Consider the following 18,500-nt stretch of genomic DNA (forward strand, 5'->3'; position numbering starts at 1 on the left):
GAAGTCGCACTTCCGCACTGATGGCAGGGCTGGCTGGGCCCAGCCCCTGAGCTGAGCTTCAGCTCGAGGCGTCCGTCACTCGGGCTGTGGCGCCACTCAGCCTCCCTACACAGGCAATGCCACATGGAGCTGACGATGCCTTTGGATCGGGGCAAACCTGCATTGGCTGATTTATTCCTTTTTATCCATCGTTTTTGTCATATTATGGATTTCTCTCCCCGGCCCCTCCCTCAGCTGGGATGAACAAGACTGGGGGAAATGACAGCATTGTGCTTTTCTGGCTTCTCCTCCCTTCTCAGCATGGTCCGGCATGCTCACCCCATCTAGACCTCAGCAGGGCGGAGCTTGTTGCCAGCTTTTACCCAGCTCGGATCCATCATATTTCCCTTGTGTCAACCTCTGCCCTCTCCTTCAAGTAGATACCCAACCATTTTCTGACATGTCAAGACAGCCGTTCGAGAGGCTGAGCCCATGCCATCCCCAAGACCCACCCTCACACGTAGAATACAGCTAGACAGGCAAACAGGCAGAGAGACCATGACCAGCTCCCTTTCAAGCCCGGGGACGCCATCCCGGTGCGATAGAGACATAATGCCAACCGTAGGACAAACGGAGCTGACCCTGGATTGATCAAGACATCCATCCACCTTAATATGCAGCCAGCTATCTATGACTGGTTGTCATTCATGTCCCCTCCTTGAAGAAGACATGCTTCATCACTCCCCCACAGCGTCCTTCCATCTCCCTCTGTATGTACTTGTACAAGCTCGTCCATCTGGCAGTCCTCCAGTGCAAGTCAAGTGAGTATCTTGGTCCCCCGTGTGCTCCGGGCACCCTCCTTCCTGCACACTAGGTCAAACCCGCCCTCCCTCCAAGCACGCAGCAAAGTGCTAGCAGAAGGTTGCTTTGTTTAAATCACGACTTGGCAACCTTCTCCCATGGGAACTGGGTTGATATGACACATGGAAATTTACCATGTTTGGAGATTCGACCTCCTCGTCCGAAGCCATAGGCAGCGGCACAACCACAAAGGAATGTCAGTTCCGACCTGTGGGCTTTCCTGGGCTCCAAGTTACCCAATTTTTGGTTGCGTAGATGATTTACAGTCCCGAAGGATCTTGATAGATGATGAAGGGCAAGGTAAATATCACATATGCCCTCGTATTGAGGGAACAACTATAATTACACAAGAAAAGAACAAATCCATGCCTGGGCTCGTCTCCCTGGCTTGCGGGGTCCAACCCGATCCCTGAAATACACATATTTAGACGACTTCATGTAGGCCATACCCTTTAATGTTTAGGTTCCCATTCACCCTGTTGGCCACTCGAATTCTACATGCATCGGATTTAAATGCTGTGCTGTTAGGCCCATTGATTCACCCAGGTGAAGTTGTGTGTTTTGGAAAGAATTATTCTGCGACGATCCTATGAACCTGTCTCAATCCTCTCTACGGAGTGTGCCTGTACTCCAGAGGAAATAAACTAAGGAAATCAGACTATGTGCCGCGCGCGACCCAGCCAGCAAAAACAGAGGAGTGGCACCATGTGGCATGTACATGCCTCAAGTTTCGTGCCAACGTCTAAACCGGACCCTCTACAAGAAACGCCATGATAGTGCCGGTGTTTTGAGATGCCTTGTCAAAAAAAGGAAAGAAAAGAGAAACACTGAGAACAGTGGCGTGTACCAGAGCCGATGGGGTATGCCGTTACAGAAAAGTGCCGCTAGCTGGCTTACCAACGGCGGCTGCCAATAGGCAGGGCATTGGCACCACCTGTCCCGCAAAAGCAGTCAGCTTCATGAACGAAAGACGAAGACTTCGAATGGTTCAGTGATGCCTACCCCTATGACCACCGCCGCCGCCACCACGTCCACGGTAGCCGTAGCGACCTCCGCCGCCGCCACCACCTCCATAGCGAGCCATCTCGGCCAGCTTAGGGTCGATCTGCTGCTTCGCCTCCTGGAGGACATTCACAAGGTCCCGAGCCTGCTTGGAATCTGTAGATGGGTGTTAGCAAAAGACCAGACCACGTCGAGCCTTGGGGGAGGGGGGGGGGGGGGGTTGGAGAAGGGGGGACAACATACTGTCAGTGGTGAAGAAGGTGATGGCGGTTCCGTTTGCACCAGCACGACCGGTTCTGCCAATACGGTGGATATAATCCTCCGAGTTATTGGGGTAGTCATAGTTGAGTACGTGAGTAATGTTGCGCACATCTTTGAAGGAGGAAGTGGTTAGCAATCGTAAGGAAATGGGTATAGCAACGTTCCAGCAAGGACGGATAGAAGACTGATGTCTAATTATATCTCTGTTGTGATCCTTTCGGTAGTACTTCTCTCCTTGGCAGGTGGGCTATCCGTTGCGGAAGAAAATTGCCGGGGGCAGATCCAATGGTCCAGGCCCTTGATCCTTTGGGAATCTTAGAGATAGCTTGATCATGGTCAAGAAATGCCAACTCGACGCTTGTACCATGGCCATGGGAAAGGTACAAGAGAAGAATCACGAGCGCAGCATAACCAACATCGCTGCTACCTCACGAAACCAAGATCCCACTCAGAGACCATTTACGACACAAGGTCAGGCAAGTTCGCGCAATCGAGAGAGCCCCTAGACATAAGAGTAAAGCACAGCACAGCATTCACATGCTGGACGTTGCATAACGTTTGGGTCGGGGGAGGAGATTTCTTTTTCCCCCGTGGGGGAGGGGGGAGGGGGGCGGAGAATACATACCAATACCACGAGAAGCCACATCGGTGGCAACCATGATGGGGCTCTTGCCCGTCTTGAACTGGTCCAGGACCCAATCACGCTCGTTCTGCTGCTTGTCGCCATGGATGGCTGGTACTCCCGTTAGTCAAGTAGATCAAGGGACAAGAACACGGGCATTACTCACAAAGGGCAGGCCAGCCGTCCTGGCGGAGGAACCGGGTGATGTCGTCGGCAACGCGCTTGGTGCCGGTGAAGATCAGGATCTTGTTGGTTTCGCCCTTGGTGGTATCCATGATCTTCTCGAGATGGCGAATCATGCGGTCACGCTTATCAGACTCGGAGCAAACCTCGACAATCTGGGTGATACGATGGTTGGCAGCGAGGTCCATGGAACCGATGTTAACCTGGATGAAATCGTTGAGGAAATCAGAGGCGAGAGCGCGGACTTCCTTGGGCCAGGTAGCAGACCACATGAGAGTCTGACGATCGGGACGAATCTGAGTGATGATCTTGCGAATCTGGGGCTCGAAACCCATATCCAGCATACGATCGGCTTCATCGAGAACCAGGTAAGTGACACGGCGGAGATTGGTGCGGCCCGACTCGAGCATATCAATGAGGCGTCCGGGAGTGGCAATGCAGACCTCCACGCCGCGGGAGAGGTCACGAATCTGGGGCCCCTTGGGAACACCTCCGTAGACGCACGTGTTGCGAATGCGGGAAGATTTGCCGAACTTGGTGATCTCCTGCTGGATCTGGACAGCCAGCTCTCGAGTGGGAGCAAGGACGAGGACAATGGGGCCGTCGCCAGGGGCCAGGAGAGGCTGAGCATTGATGTGAACAATGGCAGGGAGACAGTAGGTCAGAGTCTTTCCGGAACCGGTCTCGGCAATACCGACAACGTCTCGTCCAGTCAGGGCCATAGGCCAACCTTGAGATTGGATGGCAGTCGGGGCGGGGAAGCCCTGAGCCTTAACCTCATCCATGACATATCGGGGAAATGCGGCCTCATCGAAGGTCTCAACGGGCTTGGGGACATCGCTACCGTGGATGGTGATAGCATGATCCCGTCGGAACTTCTCGACCTCGGGGGCAGTGCGGCTGCTGACAGAAGGGTGCTCTTTGTAGAAGGACTTCTCAAACTTGGGCATCGTGTCAAGATCCCAGGTTTGCTTCTGGAGACCGGCGCCGAGGTTGGACATACGGTCACCACCGCCACCTCCGAAGCCGCCTCCACCGCCTCCATAGCCACCACCTCCACCAGAGTAGCCATTTGATCCACCACTGTAGTTCAAGCTGGGTCAGTAAAGGGGACTAAAAAGTGACAACTGGTATGTTTCGCGGATTGCGGGATGGGTTTGATTGGAACAGATAAAAACTAGAGATGATGACACAAACGGAGAATGGCAGGGGCAAAGGAAATGAGAAAAGAAATCAGGAGAGTAGAAGGGGAGAAATGTAGCATACCCATAGCCGCCGCCGCCATAACCGCCGCCACCGCCGTTGCGCTCGTAGCCTCCACCACCTCCGCCACCGCGGGAGCCGTATCCGCCGCCGTAAGACATGATGCTATGGACGGCTGTTGGGGTTGTTGGATTGATTTGATTGTCTTAGCAACAGGTCCGGGTAGGACGTGATGGTCAGGGTGCGATAACGCGATGTGAGAGACGCGAGTCTGAGGAAATGATTAGGGTCGTGATGAGATTCCTTCTGGTTCACGGGTGAGAGAATGGATACCGTGCGACAGGAAACAAGGGGAGTCTGGCGATGTGACAACACGGGGGATATCGTGTTTTGCCAAAGGGAGTATTGTTGTGGTGATGGTGATGGAGGAAGGAGAGAGCGCTGATGGGAAAAAAAACTTTTTGATACTTTGCAGGAAGGCACTAGCAGGTGGCGGGCGGTCTGGAAGGGACCAACCAAGAAAATTTCTTCGGGTCGAGCTTGGGCAATAATGTTTATACCTGAAATCCGAGGCACTAAACATGGGCGAAATCCTCGGGAGGTTTGTACCTACTTTACCTCTCTTTCAAAGAACCACAGGGGGCAGGTGCACTTTCCTGTCTTGATGTAAGGTTCAGAGATGCTCCCTTATTTTCTTTTCCAGGAAAGCCATCCCTGAGCTGTCAGAAACAGTACCTTCAGACATTTGTAACCTAGTGCGAGGATGGTACTCTCCGCTTTCTTCCGGGGTTTCAGGAGACTGGCCAAGTTTACCATTTTCTATTTAAGTAGGTAGGTAGGTACCTAGTTTTGTTTCTATCACCGAGGTACCTAGGTATGTACTTATGTGTAAATGCTTTTATTCCACCAGACTGGGTAGTCCGCCTATGGGAATATCCACTGCCCTCGCCCCCCATCCTTACCCTAGGAGTATCCAAACCGAATCAGCTACTACTGTACATCTCCCAGAACGCTATCTCCATCTTGGTGGCGTGGATGAAGATCTTCGCCAGCTCCTCTATCCGTGTTGGGGACTGCAAGGCGGCGTGCCGTTCCAAGAGCTCTGCAAAGAATATCCATTAGCTTCCCTTCTCGTGTGCATTTAAATGTTAGTCAGGGGCCTCTTTTCGTACCGGATCCCGTCCTGACGGCGGTGACGTAGTCCTCTGCAACGTAATTCTTGATCCAGGTCCAGTACGGGTTCGTGTCATCCCTCCTGGAGTCGACGCTGTCGTGCAGCTGCCTGCCGATGACGCCGTATCCGAGAAGACACGGGGCCAGGGCGACCTGAAGCCCGATCCAATCTTGCGACTGGCCGATATCCAAGACGTACCGCGTGTACGCCGTGCAAGCTATGTTCCATATCATGTGTTAAAGTTGCTTCTGGGGGGGATGGGCGCAGTCGAGAAGGTGCCACCACGGACCTGAATTCTCCTCGGTGTTCTCCATCTCAGCCTTGGAAATACCGAATCCCTGGCAGTAACCAATATGCAGATTCATCTCGGTGAAGATATGGGTGACTATCCGGGCGGCCTGGACTGGTCAGTCGCGGGACATTGCCTCGAAGATTCGCTTTACTCACAGCAGCGATGTCATCAATGTTCGTAGCCTTGTAGGACGCCAAGGCGTTGGCCCTGGCGAAGTGCACCTATCCCCGTGTCAGTGTCAGTAAGCTCGTGCCACGAAAACCAGCGGTGGAGTATTTAGGGAGAACTAACAAGGTACAGGTAATCCTGGACCAGGTACCCCTTGAACGAGCTCAACGGCAGCGTCCCGTTCCCCATAGCTATCACAAAGGGGTGGTTTACGAACCGATGCCACACCTCGGACACATCTGGTCTTTCGAGGAGATAGTGGATGAAATGGCCTCTGTGAGCTGGTCAGCAGCCAATTCTGCAGAAAGCAACTGAACTTGGGGGTTCGGCACTGACGGGGCAAACGGCAAAGTGAATGTGGAATGGAAATGGTTCAGGGGTCCATTCCCACTCCCAAGGCCCGGCGCCGTCTTGATCGCAGCCTCAACGTATCGACAGGCAGCCTTCACGGACTGCGGAACGCTCATACCTTTGGCGAGGTTTGATGCAATTGCGGCTAAGACGAGGATCAGCCACTCACCCGTCCCGACATGTTCGTTCAAGAGCAAAGGATGCAGAAGGGGAGTGGGATTGACCGACATGCCAATGAGCAGCCAGTTCCATGCGTATTCTTCGAGTCATGGTAGGGAGTCTCGACCCTGATGATCTCGTTCGCGCCACACAGAACGTCCACGACGATCTCCTTCTCGGCGTCGGTCTTCGCTGCAACGCCGTCCTTCCTGAACGGACAGTGTCCTCCCTTAACCAGGACCCATAGGGGTCCAAGGGCGTGAACAGCCCTTGCGATGACCTCGAGATCGACCACGCTTTCCACGGGCCGCTCTCCGAGGCCAGCATCGGCCAGAATGAGATTTGCCTCCGGGATGTTCGGCGTCAGGACCGTGGTCAGCGGCAGGAGGCTGTCCCGCAGCTCGCGGACGGCGTCGGGCGGGAGCAATTTTGCGCCCGCTGTCGCAACCATCACCTGGCAAGCCGGGATGAGCGATCCCGGAACCCTGAACGAAGGCACACTAGACTTACGGGATCGACGACGAGAGCCTTGACCTTGTGGTCTGCTAGAGCTTTGGCCACAGTGCCAATGGTGGCCGCCGAAGCCAGCATACCTACCGATATTCCGAGTAAGAAAACTGTCACATGTATGGCCACCAGGGGGGGAGACCTGGTTGGGTCCTCAGGGGGGAGGCAGAAGGGGATGGGACCAAACCCCCTAGTGCGAACTTACCAGTCTTGACGACATCAGCGCCAATGTCGTCCAGGCATGCATCGATCTGCTTCCGCAGGAACTCAGCGGGCACATGGTGAATATCGTACACTCCTCTTGTATTTTGGGCAGTGAGGGCAGCCGTTGCGGTCATGGCATAGCAGCCATGGGCCGCAATGACCTTCTGATCCGCCTCAAGACCACTGATATCACATCTAGAATTAGCGACCACTGGGTCGTTCAATGGGCCTGGGGGGCCCTGGGGGTTAGGGTTAGGTGGGTTGGGCAGGGTTGGTATGTACGAACGCTCCGCCGGAGCTGTCTGAGCCGGCTATAACGAGAACTCTCGGTTGGGTCATGGCGTCAGCACCGGGTGTGGTTCCGCGTTTTTAAGAGATCTGTGCAGTCTGCAGAAGAGACTCAACGGAAGAGGATTGCGGGTTGCGATTTCCCACTGGAGAGTGGGGGCATTTTGTTTTACAAGAGAAATAAAACCCATTATCACGTAATCGCTCAATGACAAGAATTGGCAACAGTTGGCGAGTATTTTGCTACTACCCCTATTGTGAAATCCAACCAAGGCCTTCGAAATGAAGGCCAAGTCGTGTCCAGCCGCCCAACTCCTATCAGACCGGCTCCCGCCAGATCCATTTCCCAACGCCCGGCCCTGCCTTTCTGCCATACTGTACACAGTAGTCGAAGGCTTCATGCCAAGACCACAAAACCACCCGACCTTCGCTCCCTAAAGGCCGGGAAACCAAACCGGCCGCCATATGCAAGTTTGGAAATGACGGCGTGAAATGCCCTGCCATGTTTCCATACAATACAAGTTCTCCCCGAGACCGCCGACGTTCTTTTGCGAATCGCCACGCTACGTTCTGCCCCTGAACTTCTCTCTGGGTTGGCGGCTGCCCTCTCATGACGGATTCGGGGGCCGATACATGAACGTAAAAGTGACTTAGCTCCCATAGATCATGGCCGATGTGGACCTCGGCAGCTCAGCAAGGTCGCCAACGCTTCTCTGCCTTTCAGTGCGCTGCTCATCACCTGAACTATCCTCTTCCTCCTCGTCCCCCTCCGCTTCATCATCATCATCATCATCATCGCCGTCATCGTCATCGTCTTCGTCGTCTTCGTCCTCCTCTTCGTCATAGCTAACATTGAGGGTCGCCGACGGTGCCGACGGGGCAGCCAGTGGTGCTCCTCTACCGTCGGCCTCATCCCCACTGTCTTCGTCGAAGACAATGCGCCGCAGGACACTCTTGTCGAACAGGCCCACCACCAGGCTGCGGTCGGCAAGACGGTAGTTCTGGCATTCGAGGAGGGCCATGACCCGCCTAAATAGATGGGGCTGGCTGAATCCGGGCGCCCTCTTCACCTGCTTGATCTGCATCAGCTCGCTCCTGGCCCGCCGGTAGAGGACCATGTTGGCCAGGTCAATGACCAGTTCGAGGATGCGATGGTTCGTCGGGTCCGGATCCAACTCGACTTTGCGGATTGTCTGGCCGTTGGCTTCATTCTCGGCCTCGATGGCCTTGAGAAGGGACTCGGATCTAGGCCTGGATGGTATGGGTGGTAGTTCGACCGTCTCCGTCTTTTGGGTCTCGGGGAGAGCGATAGATGAGATGGGCTCGTGTTTCCATGGGGTGCAGGAGAAGAACTTGGATAGGTCCGAGGGAATGCAGAACCCAAGGGAGGCGCCGAGCAGATTTGTGTTCGCATCCCACCCGTGTTCTGACAGGATCTCGAGGCCGTGCACCGACCTCGAGATCAGGCCAAGGACGAAGAATGCGGTGCCGCGCAAGCTCATGACTTGGTGCTCCTGCGCGATCCTCACTATCCGGTCGACGACGTCGCTGGACTCGAGGAAAGGGGCGCCCAGGTCCATGGAACCGACGTTACCGACAGCCCAGAGGCAGGCCTTGACCTTGACCATCAATTCGGCATCTTCCGACTGCATGCCATGGTCACGGATGGTGGCCACGAACTCGTCAAAGTGACCCTTGTCCCTCAGCAGCTTACACCCTTCCCGGGTTCGTGTCAGCTCGCGGTAGAAATGCGGTGGGACGTGGCTATCTGCCTCGACGTCCCTCTCGTCCTCGAAGACGCTGATGCGATTTGTGTGGTCGTCGGGATGAACCACAAAAGCGCGAGCCAGGCTGGCCTCGATCACGCTCACGTAGGAATCGTTGCGGCCCAGGAACCAGTCGTCCATCTCGTTGCTAATATAGTCGAGGCCGTCAAGGTAGTGATATCCGATGGACGTGGAGAGAAAACGCAGGAGCAGGGGCGCCCCTATCTCGCCGAGGTGGTCCAAGGCCGGCCGACACTGAACGATATATTCCAGGTAGTCCTTGCTGTTGCAGGCCTTTTCCAGTATCTTGACTGCCGTGGCGCATACCTCCACTTCGGGGTCGTAGAGTTGGGTCACTAGCAGTTGGATGGCCCATTTCCAGTCGCCCACTCCCTGGCCTTGGGAAGACAACCTGGGCCTAGTTGCAAACTTCCTAAGTACGTCGGTGGCGTGAATCCGAATATCCTTGTTGCCAGAGGTCAGTGCCTTCGATAGCAGTACCCGGGGATGGCCTTGGAAGCTATAGTCGAAGTTTGAAAGGAGGAGTTTGATGAGATCCGGTCGCTGCTTGAGATCGACAATGTGATACATCATGTTGAACATGCGCCACCTGTCGAGCATCTGAAGGCCTTTGGGGTCACCACTCAAGACTCCCAGCATAGGGAAGTACCCCCCGCACAGCGTATCTGTGAGGCGGTCCTTGGAGAACATGGGGAATTGGGCCGTCAGCCCACTGGTAGGGTCGCACTGAGCTAGACACTCGGCGATCTGCCTCAATAACTTGTTGTCGGCGAGGTATCTGATACCCTCGGCCGACTGCAAGAGTGTGTGCATCAAGGCACACCCAGCCCTGACGTACTTCTGGGTGTTTCTCGTGCTCTTCACCTCGGAAAATCTGTACTTGAAAGGGCGGTAGAAGCTCATGATCCGTTTCACAAACTTGGATACCTTGACGGCCTCTTCTAGCCGCTTCCCACTCGTGAGTGGCCCTTCGAGGACCCTGATGATGACATCCCAGTTCCACTTGGAGAAGTTGGAGCTGCTGAGGACCGCCGAATCGAGAATCAGTTGGCGGAAGGTCGCATCGTCAAAGTTTACTGACGCGTTGGCCTTGGGGTGCTCCTCAAGCCCTGCCAGATCCAAGGAGCTATTGGAGGGCACTATCGACGACGCGTAGGCTGACGGTGAGGATCGATGGAGAATCTTGCTAACGCTGCTGATTTGGTAGACGATGCCCGTTGCTACGAAATGGCTCTCGTCCTTCAACTGGGTTGCGGCGGCGAAGAGCTCGGGCAGCAACTGGAGCTCGCTGCTAAATGCCGGCGGCAGCAGTCGGCTAGAGAGCTTCAGTACCTCTCCGATAAGTAATGTTGACTTCCTCTTTAGTGTTGGGTTGTCGGTGTCTTGGGTCAACCTCAGCAAGGAGGGGACCAGCCCTGATTTGGCGAATATCGCGAGCAGTAGTGCGGTATAGTGATCGACAAAATTCTGCTCCCCACCATCATCTTCGACATAGCTATGTGTTCCTTTTGATGCCGTGGACTTCAAGGTGGCCACCCTCCCATAAGTCGTGAGCCGACGTCCAGCAAAAAAGGTGCTGGCCCATGCCGGTGGTTTGATGCGGAGAAGCGAGTAGAGTAAGTCGATAACCGTTTCCTGGACAGGACCATTCGGGAGCATGAGGCTTGATATTAGCGACCTGATGGCTCGGAAGTTGAACATGGACAGGCTCATCAGACCCGACCATGTTTTCAGGGCCGACGCAATGGCCTTGGAGTTCTGTTTGAGGAGTCGCTCATTTGAGGAGTAGACGTCGGTAAAGCAGGTGAAGAGGACTTCAAGCTCGTACCCCGCTCGTAGATACTTCCGCCGTTTAGGTGCATCGAGCAAGAACAGAAAGGCGGCTGTCAGACTTTCAGGGGCTTTATACGAGCCTTCAGCCAGAGCCTCTGACAGGGAGGCAAGTCCTCCCGATGCCACGAGGAGGCGGGGATCCCGAACAAGGATCTCGGCCAGGGTTTCCAAGCAGATGGGCCTTAGGCGTTCCTCGGGGGCCTTTGCGATTGCTGCAATGGTCCTGACAACAGCCCTGGAGACCTCCCGGATGCCATCTTTAACATCCAGAAAAGCACGGACAAACTTGAGGGCCTGTTCACGCTCCACGTCGGCCTTGTTATCCTTGATCAAAGACCTGGTTGTGTCAGCTTCCCAATTGTTGACAGCCGGATGTTACCGTGCAGCACGCTTACCATGTCACTAAGTAGTCTGTGTTTAGGGCACGAATCTTCTTCAGGGATGAGACGTCCGAGATGGCATATCGGATCATCCTGTATCCTGCAGCGACAACCTCCCTGCTCTCACTGAGGAGCATGACCTGCATTCGGAGGCCAAATACCGACCACACCAGATCGTACTTGAGGGTGGGATGTCGTTTAAAAAGCTCAACCAGACTGTTGGCCCTCGAGACATAATATTCAGGCATCATTCCGTCCACCTCCAAAGCTTGAAGGATCTCGGCCAGGGCAAAGGTCGGGGATTCGGTCGGCTCGTCGAGGTCAGACCCAACACCACTTCTTGAAGCGCTCGGGGGAGAACGCAGCCCATTCGTGCCGTGGAATGTGCTCTCTGCGGTTCTTGATCTCGTAGGGGTGGTCGGGGTTACGAGTGTTCGCTGCGCCTCGGATATCTTCTGTCTCAGCTCCCTGATTCTCTGGCTGGACGAGGTGAGCTCTGCTTCGACGCGGTGGCGCTGCTCCTTGGTCTGCTTCGCCTTCTTGGTATTGAGCGCCTCCAGCATGTTCTCGCTGCCCTCTTTTATCTTCATCTCGCGGTTAAGGGACTCACGCAAGGCGGCGAGAGCCTGCGCCGCCTGCGCATTTTCATCCTCGTCCAGCTTCTCGGTGCTGACCATGTCGGCTCTCGACCCGGCGCGAGAGGTGATCATCTGGCTGCGCAGATCGGTGCTGAAGCTTCCGGGGGCGGGTGATGGGTTGAGAGACGAGCCTCTGGGGGCGAAGGTGATGGCGGAGGCAGAGAGGTTCCGCCCTCCTTTGACGGAGAGGGAGGGCGGTTGGAGGACATCTCGCTCGAAGCTGGTGCGCGAATTGGAGGGATCGAGGGCGACACCGGAGGGCTGTGCGACGAAGGACCTCTGAGTCGGTGTCGCAGAGGTGCTCAGTGTGGTAGACGATGACCCAGCCATTTGTCCTCCTTGCGGGACAAGGCCCTCGAGACGGACATTCGATTCCCAGCTAACTATAAGGTAGCATCGGAGGGCTTGGAGTCGAGATCATTGACGTGCCAGCAATGGGGAAACGCGGGAGGGGATTCTTTCTCAGGCGATAGACTCGAGCGAAGTGGGTTTGGCAGAGAATGGGATTCGGGCAACTGCGAAGTGAGTAGTTGTCGGTTTTGATTTGGGGACAAGGACAAGCAAGGGGGGTAGCCTCCAGGGGTGCCAGGGCTAGCTAGCTCCACGGTGGTCTGGCGAAGTTTCCTTATCGTTGCCTTGCGCTTCAGCCCTCAACTCGTGGGGCGGGCGGATCACTTCTCTCGGCCCGGCTGGCTGTTTCGCTACCAAGCAGATTACAATGTAAGTCTGGGCTGTGTGCCGCTGCCCAAAGAGGCTGTTTTCAGTCGCTACCAGCGACAGGTTCCGGCTCCCCCAAGCATCCCCGTTAGGCACATACCTGCGGTCCACAGTACCACATTACAGGAAAACCCCGCCTCCTTACGTCTTTTGTGGATCATCAGGGCGACAAGCGCTATATGAGCTACATTGTCATTTACTAAGTAACCTGGAAGTTGTTTTCTTCATCTCTAGCGCTTTGCTACTGGCGGAGCTACTCCAGCGTCAGTTCTTGCTGACCTCTCCATAGCTTCGTGCTGCCCAGACGACGGACTTCACGACGGCAGAGGCATATCCCTTCAACATGAAGTTCTTGAACAAGGTGGCCCTGAGGATCGTAAACGAGGTGGAGGGCATCAGCTTGGTTACCTACAACGTCACCCAGCAAGCCACCTGGTACGATCGAGCTTCAGTAGGCAGTGTCAGGGTAACTGAACTGCGTCAAGGCTCTGTCTGGCTGGATTATTTCGAAATATAGCTTGTTCTTCAGCATAGACATTGGAATGCGGATGTGGGTGGCATGACAGGGAATCAGAGCCGTAAGATAGGATCCATAACACAACGAGTTGACCTTCTGCTAATCGCAGTAGAGGCATATAATAGCTGTCGTGTCTACCTAGTCAAATGTTCAGGCCAGAAGTTGTCCTCTGCATGAAAGTGTGGCGTGGCCCCAGCTCGCATGGGTTACCAAGTCAGACTTATGGTTCTGTTCGCAGACAAGCGTGGCAGCCAATTGACTGTCATGATGGAAAAGACGCCAGGCATCAAAGACGACAGTGACTTGTGGAATGCACCTCACCACTTGCCTATATAAATAATATTTGGGCTAGAAGATAGCACGTACGACCATACCCAGTGGAGAACTCGGGATCCCGTCCGCTCTCCCATAGATAAGCCACTGAGGGCCGGACTAGTAGTTGGGTCGGTGACGACCAGCGAATCCCCGGTGTTGTACGTTTCTTTTTGGCTGTTTCTTTTTACCACACAGCCAAGTTCCTCCTACAAGACACTTTTCCTCAATCTCTATCTAGCCTATCCAGCAATTTTTTTAATTTTTTTTTGGCCTTTTTGAGATCCACGCCGCCTCTCCTTTGAAAACGAACAGGATTATTAATTTGCAAGGACTCGGTGGATGCACGACTCTTTGTTGGCCGTTAAGATAACCCCACATTGCCCGAGACGGGGCTGATGCACCTAAAATACGGTCCTGCACCCATTAGCATGCGTGCTATTTCTTATCTATCCTTCTCCAGCGAGTTATGTCCCTGTGAAACCCTGCTATTGTGACAGAATATCGGACGGGAGCAGCCGTAGAAGGTTGTCTCCAACAGTTGCTGCAATCATGGTCTGTGACCCAATCCTAGCGGGGCCAGTGTCAAAGGCCATCGGCGGATTCCGATCTCACATCGGCCTAGAGATGGTGGAGCCACGGACAACCGCGACTCCTGGCTCCTGCCCCAACGGTCAAACATGCGGGTTTCGACCGATTTCTCTGTTAGCTGAGATCAAACTGCCATGTGAGGACTGCAGCGGCCCGCGGAGGGCCGCGCCATTGACCAGGTGTCGATGGAGGCGCCTTCCATCTAGCCCTTCTGTTGGGCCATCAACCTGCTCTGCGGGCATGCGTCACTGATATGAACCTGGAACCTAGTATCAGGAGGTATTTAAGTCTATAAGTGTGTCTCGTGCCCCCATCTCTTTTTTCAGAAGCCTCCTCTTCCAACCGCCCTGGATCTCCGCGAGCCCATCAGGTCCATCATCAGCTGTGCATATCAGCATATCTATGCTGCTACTCTCCTGCTCATACTCCCTATCTCGACAAGACCCTATACCTAGGTAGTTTCCCATCATGCCTTCTCTGGCTTCAGCTCGCTACGGAAAGGACAATGTCCGCGTTTACAAGGTCCACCGCGACCAGGAGACAGGCATCCAGACGGTTACCGAGATGACTGTCTGCTGTCTGCTTGAGGGAGCCATTGACACATCGTAAGCTTGCAGTCGCATTGGCTGTGGCGAGCCCAATGGCATTAGGAGTCTGACCAACCTCACCAGATACACAAGGGCCGATAACAGCGTTGTCGTTGCCACAGATTCCATCAAAAATACCATATACGTGAAGGCCAAGGAGAACCCTGTAAACCCCCCCGAGCTATATGCTAGCATCCTTGGCCAGCACTTCCTTGTCACGTATCCGCACATCTCTGTCGCCAATGTCAGTGTCGTGGTCCACCGCTGGACGCGCATGACCATAGACGGCAAACCCCACCCGCACAGCTTCTACCGCGATGGCGAGGAGACCCGGAACGTCGAAGCCGTCGTCAAGAGGGACGGCATCGAAATCAAGAGCGGGATTTCTGGGCTGACGGTTCTGAAGAGCACCGGGTCTGCCTTCTATGGATTCATCCGTGACGACTTCACCACACTGGCTGAAACCTGGGATCGCATCTTGTCAACCGACGTGAACTGTGGCTGGACATGGGAGAGGTTCCCCAACTTGGGGGCCGTCCAGAGCGGTGTGGCCCAGTTCGACAAGACCTGGGAAGATGCCCGCAACCTCACTATGAAGACGTTTGCTGAGGATGAGAGCGCGTCGGTGCAGAATACCATATATAAGATGTGCGAGCTGATCCTCGAGGCGGCTCCAGGGGTTGGGAGGGCCAATTACTCGCTGCCCAACAAGCATTATTTCGAGATTGGTGAGCCTAGATTCTCCCCTGTCCTCCTTGTCACTACTTTGGAACGGAAGTAAGCTAATCCCATCGATAGACTTGAGCTGGCACAATGGATTGAAGAACACGGGCAAGGACGCTGAAGTCTATGCTCCCCAATCTGGTCCCAACGGGTTGATCAAGTGCGAAGTCTCTCGCTCCTAAGTAAGCGAACGCATTTCACACCGTAGCGGGTATCTAATCGCACATTTGGTTCAAGACAACGCGATCTGGTTTAGATGCGTCGTAGTCTTTCAGCATACCACAGGGTCTTCCTGTTCAGGCGTTCATCAGGGGATAATGTTACAATATGCATTACAATGTGGAGAGCAGACACTCAACGCCACAGTTAGACAGTAATGACATCCAATGGCACTAGAAACATGCCCCTTAGCTCAGACTCATCATGCTCGACGTGAGAATGACTGCAAGCCGCGCCGCACACTCCTTAATGAGCAGCAACATCACCTCGCTCCAACGCCTTCTTTCCACCCTATCGGTATCAGCGCCGCCGCAACATCTGCAACTCCCCTCTCCGTTGCCAGCAGGTTGAACTGCGACGCAGCATTCCTCGTGTCGAGCACGTCGACCCGCATCCCCAGGCTGCTAATGTGCTTCCTCGTCGCCGGGCTCAGCGGCCGCATCTCTGGCCCGAGGCCGAGAATGAGAAGGTCTGTGTTTCCCGGGAAGGGACGAACCTGTCAGCATCCAGGTGTTTATAGCAGACCCAGGTCACCTGGGTGAAGGAAGAAAGGAGGGGGAAAAGAGAGTGAGAGGGAAGAAGAGCAAGGAGAAAGCAAGCCAAAAAAAAGAAGGGCAATAACTACGCACCAGGTCTCGGCCAAACCAGTCCGAGCAGCCCAAACGCCTCCTCGGGCACCTCCCACTGGCCCCTCTCGTTGAGCAGCCGTGGCCCCGCACCGCCGCCGCCCGCCGCCGCACCCGCCGCCCCTCCTAGCCATGGCTGCCACGCAAACGCCTCGCCGCCCACGAGCAGCGCGCCGCACCCGCCGTATATGCTGACCCCGCCGCTGAGCTTGAACCCGTCGGGTAGGCAGGCGTCGACGCTCGTCGCCGGCACGGGCGTCGCGCCCAGCACGTCCAGGCGCTCAAAGTCCGTCTCCGGCGGCGCGTCGGGGACGGGCTCGCCGTCCGGCCCCGTCGCGCGGTGGTGTCGCCGGCGTCGCGCCGGTTGGGTGTGTAGCGACGCGGATGCGGCGGCGGTGGGTCGGGTCTGGAGTCGTTGGTGGGCCGGGTGGTGGAGGAGGAGTGCGGGAGAGCTTCTCGGGATGCGGGCGTCGGTGCGCGGGAGGAGGAGGCGCAGCGCCGGTGCTGAGCGCATGAGACCCGTGGGATTGGCCATTGGGTAGTTATATAATACAGTTGAACTGAAAGCTGAGCATGGCCTAGAGTCCGGAGCTTGAATGCAGTGTTGGGTTTTGAGAGCTAAAGTTTTTGGCGATCTATGGACGTCATTGCTGTCATTGAGCAGGACGTGCATGAAAAGCCAATTCCTACCGAGCTGGAGCTCGGTAGAAATTGGCCCGTCCGCAGGGAAAATTCATTGTACCGCCTATATTGATTATCCTCGTTCATGTTGATTCCAATAATTACCTAGGTGGCTTCCTTCTTGCAAACGTATCCCTAGCTGACGTACAATCGTGGCCCTGATTTATCCCTTTTAACTGTGCAAGATGGTACGATTGGAGCTTGTACGAAATGCTGCGGATCAGTCCTGGGCATAGGTTTTGCAGAGCCCGTCAGACGGCTGGAGAAATAGGTATCGGGTTGCACCCCCGGGTAGTATCACATTCATCTGGAACAGTCAAATAGAACACGGCCTGAGGTCCTGAAGTACTGTATCATTCCGAACCTCGAGGTGACGAGCAAAGCTGCCCGAATAAACAGACAGCTGAGCCTTAAATGTTTGTATATCATGCAGCCCTTTCCAAGATGAACACCGAAGCAATGAAACCCGCTCCGTCCGCCGCCGAAACCACCAGCCCTTTATTTATTCTTGTCGTCCTGTTTCTGTTCCTTCAGCACCTTCTTGACGATATTCTGCTCCTCGAATAGCACAAGAACTCGTCGACTCGTCGCTTCTTCCGCATGGCCATGTAACTAAGCCTCCAGGGTGTTGATAGACCTTGCAGAATGGACGTATTTTGGCCACATATATTCATAGGAACACCTAGACCACAAGGTCAACCGAATCTTCATATTTGCGCGGCCATATCCGAGACTTACCAGAACTAGGTAGCTCGAGAATCTAGCTTGCGAGCCTGACTTCCACCACAATACCCACTCGTCTGCGCAATCTACAGCGAGTCTGATTCCTTCAGGGTGATCGAATGACCTTCAGCCAACGGTTCGCACACTTCGTCAAGTGTGGAGCGAGTATCATGTCGTCTTGATCGTCGTCCAGTCTGGATCCTCCACCGCTCGCCATGGCCGGATTCCTTTTGGGTTGGCTTTCCGGCTTTGGTTCGCTTGTTCGAAGACCTTTCTGCTCTCTTCGCTCATCATGGCCTCCTTAAAATCGGCCAACTCCTTGCTTGTCTCTGTAACAGACTTGACAAACGAGGCGAACAGCTCTTCCGCTATGATGTGGTTAACAGGCGGGGGTTGAAACCCTCGGCACTGAGAGAGGGCTTACACGAAGAGTGCTTCGCGGATAGTGGCTCTATCGCTCGAGGGATGGCAGTTCGGAGGGCTCGAAGCTAAAGACGCCTGTCAGCAGAGAAGAAGACGCCATGCAGTGTGGTGGGGAGATAGGCTAGCGACCTTGAGATGCAGGCTCTTGAGATGCTCAAGGGCAGCTTCTAAGCGCTCCTCTTCCTGAATGTCCTCGGCATTCTCCTTGGCAGGTGGCGTCGACGCCATATTTGAATCGCAGTGTGAAAGGATGCCAGCCTCTCCCAGAGGCGAAGCTGCGACACGCAGGTGGGTTTGTTTGAACTTTGGAATAGCCACGCCCGATCCCGGGGTAAGTGGGTAGGTAGCCCCGTTTATGTAAGAGTCCGACTTGCGCCTACGCATAGGGTCTGTGCGGCCTTAGTTGCTACCAGGCACGGCCAGGGTTGTCTCTTGCAGTTGCTGTTGCTGTCTATTGCTCCTGCAGTTGTTGTCTATTGCAGTTGCAGT

The 18,500-nt window shown here is 54.8% G+C and overlaps 6 protein-coding genes across 6 annotated transcripts; 1 reads left to right on the plus strand and 5 right to left on the minus strand.

The window, feature by feature from the left end:
- Window positions 1-1,733: 1,733 nt before the first annotated feature.
- Window positions 1,734-3,909, minus strand: QBC33DRAFT_447625 (P-loop containing nucleoside triphosphate hydrolase protein; the record flags this gene model as incomplete). Its single annotated transcript, XM_060424436.1, has 5 exons — window positions 1,734-1,774; window positions 1,843-1,998; window positions 2,086-2,214; window positions 2,729-2,836; window positions 2,892-3,909. 5 exons carry the CDS (start codon window positions 3,907-3,909, stop codon window positions 1,734-1,736), a joined length of 1,452 nt encoding a protein of 483 aa, XP_060285275.1.
- A 1,006-nt stretch (window positions 3,910-4,915) lies between these two features.
- Window positions 4,916-7,378, minus strand: QBC33DRAFT_617928 (Phosphomethylpyrimidine kinase-domain-containing protein). Its single transcript, XM_060432699.1, has 10 exons — window positions 7,253-7,378; window positions 6,968-7,149; window positions 6,766-6,848; window positions 6,325-6,709; window positions 6,082-6,241; window positions 5,869-6,019; window positions 5,733-5,798; window positions 5,575-5,683; window positions 5,284-5,502; window positions 4,916-5,213 (listed from the first exon to the last, which is right to left on the minus strand). Exons 1-10 carry the CDS (start codon window positions 7,303-7,305, stop codon window positions 5,095-5,097), a joined length of 1,527 nt encoding a protein of 508 aa, XP_060285276.1. The 5' UTR covers window positions 7,306-7,378; the 3' UTR covers window positions 4,916-5,094.
- A 526-nt stretch (window positions 7,379-7,904) lies between these two features.
- QBC33DRAFT_576891 (uncharacterized protein) lies at window positions 7,905-13,329 on the minus strand (the record flags this gene model as incomplete). The annotated part of the gene is made up of 4 exons (XM_060430946.1): window positions 7,905-8,084; window positions 8,190-11,211; window positions 11,270-12,112; window positions 13,265-13,329. 4 exons carry the CDS (start codon window positions 13,327-13,329, stop codon window positions 7,905-7,907), a joined length of 4,110 nt encoding a protein of 1,369 aa, XP_060285277.1.
- A 1,168-nt stretch (window positions 13,330-14,497) lies between these two features.
- Window positions 14,498-15,521, plus strand: QBC33DRAFT_447834 (uricase; the record flags this gene model as incomplete). The annotated part of the gene is made up of 3 exons (XM_060424444.1): window positions 14,498-14,634; window positions 14,701-15,344; window positions 15,415-15,521. 3 exons carry the CDS (start codon window positions 14,498-14,500, stop codon window positions 15,519-15,521), a joined length of 888 nt encoding a protein of 295 aa, XP_060285278.1.
- A 299-nt stretch (window positions 15,522-15,820) lies between these two features.
- QBC33DRAFT_513310 (uncharacterized protein) lies at window positions 15,821-16,719 on the minus strand (the record flags this gene model as incomplete). Its single annotated transcript, XM_060425970.1, has 2 exons — window positions 15,821-16,029; window positions 16,188-16,719. 2 exons carry the CDS (start codon window positions 16,717-16,719, stop codon window positions 15,821-15,823), a joined length of 741 nt encoding a protein of 246 aa, XP_060285279.1.
- A 1,037-nt stretch (window positions 16,720-17,756) lies between these two features.
- Window positions 17,757-18,239, minus strand: QBC33DRAFT_513311 (uncharacterized protein; the record flags this gene model as incomplete). Its single annotated transcript, XM_060425971.1, has 3 exons — window positions 17,757-17,956; window positions 18,013-18,076; window positions 18,141-18,239. The coding sequence occupies 3 exons, from the start codon at window positions 18,237-18,239 to the stop codon at window positions 17,757-17,759; spliced, it is 363 nt and encodes a 120-aa protein (XP_060285280.1).
- Window positions 18,240-18,500: the final 261 nt, after the last annotated feature.

Source organism: Phialemonium atrogriseum (genome assembly GCF_030411735.1).
Source record: "Phialemonium atrogriseum strain 8032-3 unplaced genomic scaffold QBC33scaffold_7, whole genome shotgun sequence".
Lineage (NCBI taxonomy): Eukaryota > Fungi > Ascomycota > Sordariomycetes > Cephalothecales > Cephalothecaceae > Phialemonium > Phialemonium atrogriseum.

Coding starts and splice junctions, on each gene's coding strand:
- QBC33DRAFT_617928 (XM_060432699.1), bottom strand. CDS start 7,305: ATGACCCAACCGAGAGTTCTCGTTATAGCCGGCTCAGACAGCTCCGGC. Junction 7,150..7,252: donor TCAGACAGCTCCGGCGGAGC/GTTCGTACATAC, acceptor ATGTGATATCAG/TGGTCTTGAGGCGGATCAGA. Junction 6,020..6,081: donor TTCACTTTGCCGTTTGCCCC/GTCAGTGCCGAA, acceptor ACCAGCTCACAG/AGGCCATTTCATCCACTATC.